Genomic DNA, 12,730 nt, shown 5'->3' with positions numbered 1-12,730 from the left:
GTGTTGCTTTGATTTCCTCCCTATTATTACTATTTAACAGGCTCAGTGACACTCTTTATACCAGATTTTTCCCATTTTTCTTCTGAACATCCTCTTTATGGTAAATTTTTCCTCTTTTCAAGTGCATGCTTTTGACTCTGCAGAAATTAACTTTCTTTTCTCCAAAACTGCAAACACTCATACTTTCCTGCTTGAAGTCATTTGGTTTCTATAAACTCGTGGAAATATTCCTTTCAGGCTGTTTTGAACATGGCCATTACAGTTTGGGGAGGAATAGACTTTTCCTTTTTCAAACACCGGCTCCATTGCCCAAATTCTGGATTGGATTAATGTCGATTCAATAGCTATTTATTGTGTGTCTGTCATGTACTGGGCCTCAATCCGGGGTCCAGCCCCCACAGTCATATTTATTTCCAAACTATGCCTTTAACCTCTTCCAGTCCTCCTCTCCCTGGAGCTTAGCTGTCTGTTTCACACTTGTGCCTTTTCTGTATTCACCCCCATTCCCTTCTCTGCCTTGTCTGTTCCTCTCTTCCCAACTGCCATGGAACTTTCTGGTTTCCAGCTTTTTAACTTTCCTAGTTCCTTCCTCTCCAATGAAAAAAATTTACAACAACAACAACAACAACAAAATAGATCATCGCAGATCCTTCGGATAGTCTTCCTCAGACGCCAGACTCACTTCATCTTACAATAGTCTTCAAGACTCCTTCAAAAGGGTATGGAAAAATAACTTATATTTGTGTACTTGTGAACAGGACTTCATTTTTATTGGCAGGTTGTGACATGGCTGAGTAAAAAAGTTCAGTGTTTTTTTTTTAAAAGCCTTAACTTTTGACTTCCAGATGATTTAACTGATCTTATTGGTATAAGTTTTTTTCCCCTCTCACCTGTGAGTTGTAAAATATGTGACTATAGAGTGGGTAATGGATGACTATGTCCCACTTTTGAAGACTTCTGAGAGAGTTCTTAAAACTACAGTTAGAGATATTATACCTTAAAGAATTGTCTAACTGATGCCCTTTAAATGTTTCAGCCCATCGATGGGATGCATGACAAGGGCATTGTGGAAGATATCCATTGTGGATCCATGAAGGGCACCGGTATGCGACCACCTCACCCAGGAATGGGTCCCCCCCAGAGTCCAATGGATCAACACAACCAAGGTTTGTGTCTGCTGGACACCTGATTGTGGTTCTATATGTTTTATATAACTTCCAAAAAATGTTTCTAAGGAGGGTCAAATTCAAAGATTCTTTTCCCTGTAGAAAACTACCCCTATCCTTACCAACATAACTTTATGATTTATTTGGACAATTTTATTTCCAAAGTCCTAGCAATTTTACTAGCCACCATGTGTCCAAGCATGCTGCAAAGTGCTTTATGTACTTTACCCAAGATTTTTACCATGATCTTGTAAGGTAAATAATGTTACCACTGTTTCATAGATAGGAAAGCTATAGCTCAGCAAATTTACTTTGTTTTCCTAAGTTTATACATCTAGTAAGTGACAGGGCCAGAAAGAGAATCAGATCTGCCTGCCAACAACAGTGTAGATGTGAAGGTCATGGGAGTCCCTGCATTGTGTGTAAGGTGGTGTTTTCTGGCAGTGAAATTAGTTGTTATCACTGGTGGGTAGATGTATTATTTTCCTAGGGTTATCATAACAAATGACCACAAACTGAGAGGCTTGAAACAACACAAATTTATTCTCTTACAGTTCTAGAGGCCAGAAGTTCAAAATCAAGGTGGCACTAGGGTGATGCTCTCTCTGAAGGCTTTAGGGAAGAAGCCTTCCTTGCTTCCTGTTAGCTTTTTCTGGCTGCCAGTAATTCTTGACATTCCTTGTCCTATGGATGAATCACTCAGTTCTGTCTCTTTCTTCACTTGACATTTTCCCTGTGTCTATCTCTGTATTCAGAGTTCCCTCTCTTTATAAGGATGTTAGTCATTGGATTAGGGCCTCCCCTAATCCCAGTATGACCTCATCTTAAGTTGACTACATCTATATAGATCTTGTTCCCAGATAAGGTCATAGTCACATGTTTTGGCATGGAGAGGAACACAGAAACTCACAACAATGACCGGATGGATATAGGGTAGATTTCTTTTCTCCTTGGAGCCTTACATGTTCTCTTTCCTTCTGTCACTATTGAAGACATATTAAAACACTTCAAAGCATTTTTTTTACAAAATTTTGATGCTAGGGATTGAACCCAGGGACACTTTACCACTGAACTACGTCTCCACTCGTTTTTATTTTTTTATTTTGAGACAGGATCTCACTAAGTTCCTGAGGCTGGCCTTGGACTTGAGATCTTCCAGCCTCAGCCTCCCAAGTCACTGGGACTATAGGCATGCACCATAGCCTTTAAAGTCTTTTAAATACATTGTAGCCTGATTTCAGAATGATAGTGTGGTTAATTCAGCATGGGAGAGGCATGCATTATTGTACCACTAATTGACATAGATATGTAAATATTCTAATTTAAGACTACTATGGTTTACACATTGCTGTATATACTCCTATGTAATTAAGTGTGCTTGAGTTTTTCCTTCATCCATGACCAGATATCCATCCACTGAAAGAAAATATTTGGCTGGGAGCATTTAGAGAAGTATATTTTTAGTTCTAATAGTAATTATAAAATAGAATTGCTGTTTTTTTTTTGAAATAAAAATAGACAAGTTATGGAGGCGTCAGAGTGCTTCTCCACTAATATCTAAATGGGCCTTTTTAACATCCCCAACTCTGATCTGAATTTTGGTGGCAGGCAGGTATGATGGTTACACCTAACTTATAGAATCTTGACCATTGTCAGAAAGGCAGTCTGAAGCATTCTGGCATTTTACAGTACAAGAAGAAAAAAATTGACCCATTTAGTGCTAAGAATGGATTAAAACAGCATTTCTAGGTTTATATTTTAAATTCTAAAGGCCCAGATGTGTTTGTAGAGCTAATAAAGATCACATTTTTAATTCCTGAGTGGTGTAGATGAATTATATGCAGTGATTCTCAAATCCAGGTGGTGGCTTTCTCTGCTCCTGACTCTAGTAGTGAAGTTACAGGAAAACCTCAAAACAAAACAAACAACAACAACAAAAATACTGAAAATGCACAAGTCAGAATTGATAGCAGTTTTGCTTTTATTTCTTTTAAAATTTCTCCAATGGCTTGGCTCCCTTCTTCAACTGAAGAATTATCTTCTTATTTATCTTGGAGTCTCCAACACTAGGCAAGATGTCTAGCACATGACTGGAAGGACACTGTAAGTTTTGTTCAGTTAAGGTATAGAAAGAAACGCATGCATTCAAAAGTCAACAATTATAAGTAGATCTCAATTTTTATATAAGTTCTGTAAGTTATAATTACTTTGAAATGCAGAGGTCTGCAGTCAGTGGAATCAAAATTAACGTGTAATGTTATTCTCTAAAATAGTAAAGTGCATTGTGGGCTAGGGAATAAATTAAAGGTATATTTTTGAATAAAGGAGTGTTGGTATAATGTAGTCCTATTCTTTATAATGATCTAGAAGAATTTAGACTTGCTAATAGCATGTATCTTTAAAAACTCCATTGTAGAAAGCCATTTATAAACACACAGGTACAGAGAGGTGTGGTATTGATCAAAAGGCTGCTAGCTTTAACTACCTAGCAACCTACTAGGTTATTTTAAGGTATTGGTTGGGAAGCAAAACCATTTCCTTCAATAAATACTGGATGGTGTACCTTATGGTCCAAATGATAACATTGTTTATTTTTAGTGCATTGGACAGAAAAAGCCATCATAGGCAGGTATACAATATTTAATGGGCATGTGTGTGTAGAGAAAGTTCATCTAAATCTGGCACTTACAAATTCAGGATTATGAATAGGAGAGAGGTTAGTGCTTCTCTCTCAGAGGCAAGGTGAAACTGGGGAGATAATGGCCCTTGAATACCAGGGAGGGGAAACTGCCACTTTTTAACTACTTTTGAATGAGCCAATCAAATAAGATTTCAGAAAGAGCAGAATCTGCATCAACATTGTCATCCTCAGACAAATGTATATTCACTCCCAGGCAATTTCTTCACCCTGTTTTCTCAACTAAGGATAATTACCAAAATATGTTATGTTGTTACATCATTTAGATTCTGTTTTTCCTCAGGTTTTATGAAATGCTCTTCATATAGGGGGAAAAAAATCTCTGTAGCTGGGACCCTGTCACATTGTTAATGTCACACTGTGACAGAATGATTCTATTAACATCTTCTATGAATTCTGGGATAAAATTCCTCCCACCCCTAGTTTCTTATCAAATTTCAGGTAAAATTTCTTGGCATTAACTTTCCAGTGATCATGTTCTCAGAGTTTGCATTCTTGTGCTTAATGGAACCATCTCACCATTACAACATTGCTTTGCCATGTCTCACCCTCGTAATGATGCCTTGTTCATAGACTTGATAAGCATCGCTAGGTAGTTGAGTAAAAATTTCATTGTTTAGTATTTTGGCCCATTGTATCAGGCATCCTATGCCTTGTCAACCTTAGGAAATGGAAATGACCAGAAAGCAGAAGACACATGTCCCATTTTACTGCAGTAGATGTAGGGTTGTCCAAAAGATGCCATAATGAGCAAAATATCATTTTATACCAGCATTACAATTAAGGGATGAATGTAAGCCTCATTGTATTAGTTAGCTTTCCATTGCTGTGACAAAATACCTGAAAAAATAACTTAATGAAGGAAGTAATTATTTTCGCTCAAGATCTCAGAGGTTTTCAGTCCATGGTCAGCTGTCTCAATTCCTTTCTGGGCCTATGATAAGGCAGCACATCATGGTGGAAGGGTATGGAAAAGCAAAGTTATTCACCTTGTGGTGGCCGGGAAGCAAAGAGAGAGTGAGAAAGGGGCCTGGGACTAGATGTAGTTCTCAAGGATACTTCCTCATGGACTCACTCCCTTCAGCTAGGTCCCATCTCCAACAGTTTCTACCACCTACCAATAATGCCATCAAATCATGACTCCATCAGTGGATTATTCCATAAAGGAGATGAGAACCCTCATGATCCAATCATTTCCTATAAGCCCCACTACATTGGAGCCCACACCTTCAATTATTGGAGCCTTTGGGGCTCATTCTAGATCTAAACCATAATGCTCATCAAAAAGGAAGAATATTAATGATAGAAGTTAAGAATATGTTGTTGATGTCCTCTAAGTGTTTATTATAAATACCAATATGTTGGGACTTGAGTTTCTGCTAGTCTTTCAGACTAATTGGAGGGAAATCTTCTTGGCTTTCTTATAAAACCAACTAATTAGAGCCCTAATTGCTGATTGGTTTTTGTCCTCCCTCTTGGAGTAGTAGGGGTTTGGGTAGTGAGACTTAGCAGTTCTTCCTTTTCTCTTCAGAGTAGGAGTTCCCTGAATGGACTTCCTCTTCTTACCAATCCATAGAACAGAACCCTGTTTTGTCTCAGGGGATCATGCTACATTTACTGCCGTCTCCAAGTGGCAATTAGAAAGAAAAGAAATTGTATCCTTTATTTTCTCTGATCTTGTGAATGTGTTTGTGAGTGCCTGCTCAGTGGTGGTCCCACCTTCATGGGCCTCTGTGACTGTACATAGATGCACAGAGCTTTGTCAGGTCAAACTTGACACAGATTTATATATACAGTCCTCACCTAATGAATACCTGTATGATGATCTGTGTTATAATTTGACACATAACATTTAATAGGGCAAAGACATTTCCTCTATGTGTGTTACTGTGTTTTGTGACACTTTTGATTTAATTAGCACTTTGTTCGAACTTGAGAGTCTCGGATTATTGTAGGTTACTTCATTTTCTCTTCCATATTGGATCTCCTCCAACAGCCCTCAGTCATTGTAGAAATTTTTTGGCCTGGCTATACAGGTTGTCTCCTGAACTAAATGCCTGGGAATTTTTGTCCATTTTAATTTTCATTCCTCAAGTAAAATATTCTTAAATTTCCCACTTATATCTCTTATAACCTAACAGGTTACTCTCGTTTTTGTATTATATCCTAAATGGTGCTAAGTGGTGCTAAGAGAAACTTTTAAGTCCTTAACTTATTTTTGCATAGCAAAACACATTAGACCATGGAAAGAGAGTGTATACACTAGAACCAGACAGATATTGGTTTAAATCTTGGAGCTGCCAGGATTTATTCTCTGAACCTACTTATTTCTCTGAGCCTCAGTTTCCTCACTTTAAAAATGAGTTAATAGTGCACATCTTCTGGGGTTATTGGAGGACTGATGTAACAGTGCATGCTTTCCCCCATACCTTTGGGTCCTCCTTGCCATTCCTGTACCCCTACCTGCCTGATTGCCACTGGCTGGAATCACCACTTTGGTTTACTTCCACCAACAACCACCTTACCCACAACAGAGCAGTCCAAGGAGACTGGTGATTAGTCTCCCTGAGTGGTAGTAGTAGCCTGTGTTATAACCAGTGACTGATGATTGTAAGTGTCTAAGTACCCCAGCTTCTTCATCCCTTCTTTGGGATAATTGGAAGCAATTTATTTATTTCCTATCCCAGAGCTTTGCACTGGATTAATCTTCATGACCCACTGCAACAACTGCTTGATAATACACTTCTTATTGGCTGCCTTCCCTTTTTATATCACCTTCCTAAATCCCTACCAGTGTCCCTGCACTTCCCGGATAAATCTCCTGCACTTGGTCCTTGGATCACTCTCTGCTTCTGGGTGGAACTCATTTGGGACATTGTGTAGAATCCCTTGTCCTCAATAACTGGAAATTAGTGGTAACTTGCATAATAATAGGCCAGATGATATTTGCTTTCCCTGTAAGATACCCTTCATTCCCCATTGAGATATGTTAGATGCCTTTAGGTTTTATTCCCTAAGTTGGAGGTACTTTTAATGTATAGCACTGTCCTCTGGTGCCTTTGCTTTAGGTGTACAACAGCCGCTAACAGTTTGCCTTCTAGGATACAAGTGGCTATTGATCACTTGAACTGTGGCTAGTCGGAACTAAGATGTGCTGTGAGTGTAAAATACTTAACTGGATTTCAAAGACTTAGTATGAAAAAAATAACACAAAAGACTTCATCGATAATTTTTATATTACGAAATGTGGATATTTTGGATTTGTTATTTGAAATAAACTATGTCATGAAAATGAACTCTGCTGGGAGGTAGGGAGGGAGAAAGTGCTGGGGAGTGATACTGGTCAAATCATATGGTTATATTGTGTGCATGTACAAATATGTAAAAACAAATCCCATCATTATGTATACCTATAATGCTCTGCTAAAAAATGTGAAAAAAATGAATTTTACCTGTTTTCCTTTTTTAATGTGACTACTAGAAAAATTTTAATGGCATATATAATATGCCATTACATAGTAAATATACTATATATAACTGATAAGTTAGAGAAAATTTTTACCATATAGTGTTGTTGTAGAGTACTATTAGTATATTCAGGAATACCTCTCTTTCAGGGTCATGATCTCCTTGTGATTTATTTTAGGTTATATGTCACCACACCCATCTCCATTGGGAGCCCCAGAGCATGTCTCCAGCCCTATATCTGGAGGAGGCCCAACACCACCCCAGATGCCACCGAGCCAGCCAGGGCCCCTCATCCCGGGCGATCCACAGGCCATGAACCAGCCCAACAGAGGACCCTCGCCTTTCAGTCCTGTCCAGCTGCATCAGCTTAGAGCACAGATTTTGGCTTACAAAATGCTGGCCCGGGGCCAGCCCCTCCCCGAAACACTGCAGCTTGCAGTGCAGGGAAAAAGGACCTTGCCTGGCATGCAGCAACAGCAACAGCAGCAGCAGCAGCAACAGCAGCAGCAGCAACAGCAGCAGCAGCAGCAGCAGCAGCAGGCACCACAGCAACAGCAGCAGCAGCAGGCACCACAGCAGCAGCAGCAGCAGCCAACCCTTGTTAACTACAACAGACCATCTGGTAGGTTAATATGCAACCAAACGAATAATGCCATGGTCCAGCTCGGATAAGAAAGACTGATCACACACACAGTGCTGGGTTGGAATAAGCCCAGGGCTGACTCAGTCCTTTGTTATAACTTGCCTACTCTCTTTTCTTGTTCCACTTAGATTGGCCAAGATTCTTGGTCTCCCACTGCTATAGAGTCCTAGAGCAGTGTTTCTTAACCTTTGGAGACTCATGTGAACTGCTGACCTAGAAAGAAAGCACAATCACCCATAATTTTGCATTCTCTTGCAAAATCTTCATGTTTTCTCAGAAGCCTATCCACACACTTCAGGTTAGGGACACTTGTACCCACTGTGACATATCAACACAACTCCCTCCTTGAATAGGTCCCACCTGAGCCATTTTTATATTTGTTTTTTTTTTCTCCTTTTTGTCGGAAAAGCATTTAAGGAGGTCTACCAGAATTATACCTGTAGTAAAATAATTAATAGAAAATCAGAAACAAGAAAGAGTATTAAAAGAAGAAATTGAGGTCAGGGATGTGGGGACCGCAAGAGCCCTCCTAGTTGCTGTGGTCAAGCTTCAAAGGCCACTTGAGTTTCCTGACAGCCATAAGGAAATGGGATCATACATCTAACAATTCTCATCATTTGGAAGGAAGTTGCTTACCAATTTCTCACACAAAGCCACTTGTAGATTGAAAATATAAAGTAGATTTCCTGGGTAAGATTATTGTTTAAATTACAGTCGTTCCTCAGTATTTGAGGGTGATTGTTCTAGGACTCCTAAGAGATATCAAAATCCACAGTGCTCCTGTCCCTTATATAAAATGCTATAGTATTTGCATATAACCTGTGCATATCCTTCCTTGTGCTTTAAATCATCTCTAGATCATTTGAAATATCTAATATAATTGAGTGCTATGTGAATAGCTGTTATACCATATTTTTTAGGGAATAATGATAAGAAAAAGAACTCTGTCCATGTTCAGCATATAGGCAGTTATTTTTTTCTGACTATTTTCTATCTGTGGTTGGTTGAATTCACAGATGTGGAACTGGTAGATATGGAAGCCTGACTATACTGTTATCCTCATCTTTATTATTACAAGAGGCTTTGCATGATTAAAAACTTCAATAAAATTTATTTGTAATAGAGTAACAGATTCCACATGACCAATGTCTTAGTCTCTGTGGGATAAAATTAGAAGTTATGATATTATGTAATAGGTAGAGATGACAGAGTCCTTTGCATGGCCTTCTTGTGGTCTAACTTGATCCTGGTTGTAGAACACAGAGGAATACAAAGGGCTGTAGAATGATGTTCTATGAAGGTTGTTTCTTCTAGGGTGGTGGTTGTTAAGAAATGGACAAGCAGAGTTTATAGTTCAGCTCTGATGAGAGCTTGGGATTGTGGGGAATGGGATGCTCCCTGGTCATCGATAACATTTTTTGTGAATGATTTCTACTCATTTGGGCAAGTCCTGAGATGCTGGTCATTAAGGAACAATTAGTTTGCTATGTTAGCGCTCTTCTTAAGTTTTGTGACTTGAACATGGGAAAGAATTCAGATCAGAATCTTTTTGTTTTTAAATATTTTATCTTTTGAGTTTGTGAGTTTTTTTCTGGTAGAGTCAGCTCTAAGAGTTGCCTTACCTGAATGATAAACTCGTCTTGTTAACTGTAGATATAGCATTAAGAATGGGTGTCTCAGGGCCTGTGGGTGTGTAGCTCAGTGGCAGAGAACTTGACTAGAATGCACAAGGTCTTGGGTTTGGTCCCTAGCACTGCAAAACAGAGAAAAAAGTGGTTGTGTTAGTCTGTTTAGGCTGCTATAACAATATAGGGTAAGCTAGGTGGCCCAAGAAGAACAGAAATTTATTTCTCACTGTTCTGAAGGCTGAGAAGTACAGCACCAAAGTGCTGGTAGATTTGGAGTCTGCTGAGGACTTTCTCTTGTATTTATAGATGGCACTTTCTTATTGTGTCCTTATATGGTGGAAGGGAAGGGGTGAGGGAAATCTCTTGGGCCTCTTGTTTAAGGGCACTAAACCCATTCATGAGATCTCTGACACCCTAGCTAAATTACCACCCAGAGGCCCCACCTTCTAACACTATTTCTTTGGGGATTAGGATTTCAACATAAAAACTGGGTGGGGGGATGGCAAACATTCAGATCATGGCAATTAAAAAAAAAGTTTCAGTGGCTGGGGTTGTGGCTCAGTGGTAGAGAGCTTGCATTGCACATGTGAGGTACTGGGTTGGATCCTCAGCACCACATAAAAATAAATAAATAAAATAAAGATAATGTCTCTCTCTCTCTCTCTCTCTATATATATATATACATATATTTTATATATATATACATATATTTTATATATATATATACATGTATTTTATATATATATATATACATGTATTATATATATATATATATATATATATATATATATATATATATATATAAAATAGTGGGGTTCCTTTTGACATGTTTATAAATGCATATACATGGCTTTCTCCATTTTGATCCCCAGTCTACTCTCTTCTCTCCCCCTCATCCCAGTCCTCTATTCTGCTCGTCTTCCTTCTGTTTATTAATTTTTAATTGATGCATTATAGTTACATACAAAATTGGAATGCATTGTCAAGAAATTTCTGAAAGAATGTTCAAAGTCCTTAACAATTAGGGAGATACAAATCAAAACAACACTGAGATTTTATCTCACCCCAGTCAGAATGGCAATCATCAAGAATTGAAATAATGATAATTGCTGGCAAGAGTATAGGGGAAACAGGTACTATTATACATTGTTGGTAGGACTGCAGATATAGTAAAAACACTTTAGAAAGCAGTGTAGAGGTTCTTCAAAGACTAGGAATGGAACCACCATATGACCCAGCTATCCCTCTTCTTGGTATTTATTCAGAAGAACTAAAATCAGCCTACTATAGTAATATTTACATACCAATGTTTATAGCAGCACAGTCCATTACTAGTAAAATTATAGAATTAGCTTAAGTACCCATCAATAGACGGATGGATAGAGAAAATGTTATACACACACACACACACACACACACACACACACACACACAGTGGAATTCCTCTTAACTATGAAGAATAATGAAATTATAGCATTTGCTGGTGAATGTATGGAAGTGGAGAACATCATGCTAAGTGAAATAAGTCAGACCCAGAAAGTCAAGGGTCAAGTAATTTTCCTTATATGCAGAAACTAGAGAGAAAATTAGGAATGAAAAAGGAGATCTTGTGAAAATAGAAGGGAGATAAGTAGAGTAGAAGCACGGGTCCAAGCAGGAGGGAGGAGGGGAGAGAAAACGGAAGAACTGAGGAATGAAGTTGACCAAATTATGCTGGATGCATGGATGAATATTTAAGGCAACTGATTTTTAAAGAGAAAAAAAAGTATTGATTGCACCAAGGTTTCTGGGTAGCTACTATGGAGCTGAGCCATTTGTTAGGTAGAGGATCACATAAGACTTAACAGTAGTGACTGGAAAGGTTATACAAGAAAAATCATGCTGAAAAAGGCAATTTAAACCCTCTACAGGCCTTAAAACTGTAAAATCTCAGCTCTCAAGAATGCATCCAGATATATAGGAGGAAAATAATATGTATATGTGTGCATAGCTTGCACCCACTGCATGCCTGCTAGCTTACCCATGGAAAGGTGCACTTTGCAGTATTACACTCCCTTTGGAGGGAGAGTTGAGATCCAGATCCCAGCAGTCTGACTTAATTAAGGGTTCATCTTGGCCCTTTCCTATATAGTATCCTCCCTGGCAAACTTATTAGGACAAGGGAAAGAATCTGTCTCAGAGTATGAGTACCAGATTGCAAGTGCATTTTGCTCCTGTATGTAAAGAATGTAGCATCTCAGCTTCTTTTGTAGAGCCTTTTTACTCTTGCTTCAGTGTCAACAAAATTGGTCATCTTTATCTTCTCACCTTGGTATTATGACAGTCTTAAATAACAAGTTTTGAGCAGAGGCCAGCTAGTCATGACCAGATAGCTGATGACTTGATGGAGAGAAGGGAGCAAAGCCTAAACTTCCCCAAAGATGGTGGTCTGGGACCTTGTCTCATGGGCATAACCTCTATATGTGCAGCTTGTCCTGGGGTGTCACCTTGTCACAGGCTCTGCAAGCACTGGCATTGTAAAAATGACCTAGACTCAGCAGGAAGAAATTCCAAGTGTTAAGAATGTAGGAAGCTGAATTACTCACTTGAGAAACATTTTCATCCAAGGTTAAAATAATGGGACTGAATGAAGTAGTAAAATTTAAAGGATGAAGTTTTCAGTTATCTGGGCACATGTACTTAATCAATACTTCATGTTCTCATAAACCCAACTATGCATGCATTTTCTGGATCATTTCCAGAAACGAGGGATCTTCTTCTTCTTCTTTTTTTTAATACCCACCTCCAATACCTATGTCTTCCCTTATCAGATTTTTGCCATTGGAGGAACTTCATTTTATTACCCACTGTTCATATCTTTTGTGTTTTCGAACAGTAGGGCTTCATTAGAAATGAACATATTTGGGAAGATAGGATTTTATGGCAGAGGGGACAAGGAGGCCATGAGTGAAAGAAGAAAAGAAGATCCTGTTAATGTTAGGAGCTTTCATCCACCACCTTTGCAGAACTTGTCCACAAATCTGATTGCCTAGGGAGACCTTACTATCTTACTTAGTAAGACAGAAAGGTATTTTCAAGTCACTATTTTTAAATCCTCTAAACTTAGTAAGATAAACTTTCTTGCCAA

At 38.6% G+C, this 12,730-nt stretch overlaps 1 protein-coding gene across 7 annotated transcripts in view; it reads left to right on the top strand.

Annotated features, from left to right (window-relative positions):
* Window positions 1–12,730, top strand: part of SMARCA2 (SWI/SNF related BAF chromatin remodeling complex subunit ATPase 2) — a 166,855-nt gene that overhangs the window by 16,594 nt on the left and 137,531 nt on the right. For 6 of the 7 annotated variants that reach the window (XM_081282449.1, XM_081282448.1, XM_081282450.1 and 3 more), the window contains 2 exons: window positions 1,037–1,166; window positions 7,511–7,954. In XM_081282449.1, the coding sequence (XP_081138575.1) occupies window positions 1,037–1,166; window positions 7,511–7,954 (574 nt within the window). Of the gene's footprint in view, window positions 1–290; window positions 720–1,036; window positions 1,167–7,510; window positions 7,955–12,730 lie in introns of those variants that run through there. The other variant, XM_081282452.1, reaches the window with a different exon arrangement.

This window comes from Spermophilus citellus, assembly GCF_964194105.1.
Source record: "Spermophilus citellus genome assembly, chromosome: 2".
In the NCBI taxonomy this organism is placed as follows: domain Eukaryota; kingdom Metazoa; phylum Chordata; class Mammalia; order Rodentia; family Sciuridae; genus Spermophilus; species Spermophilus citellus.
This window is presented reverse-complemented; position numbering and strand designations above follow the sequence as displayed.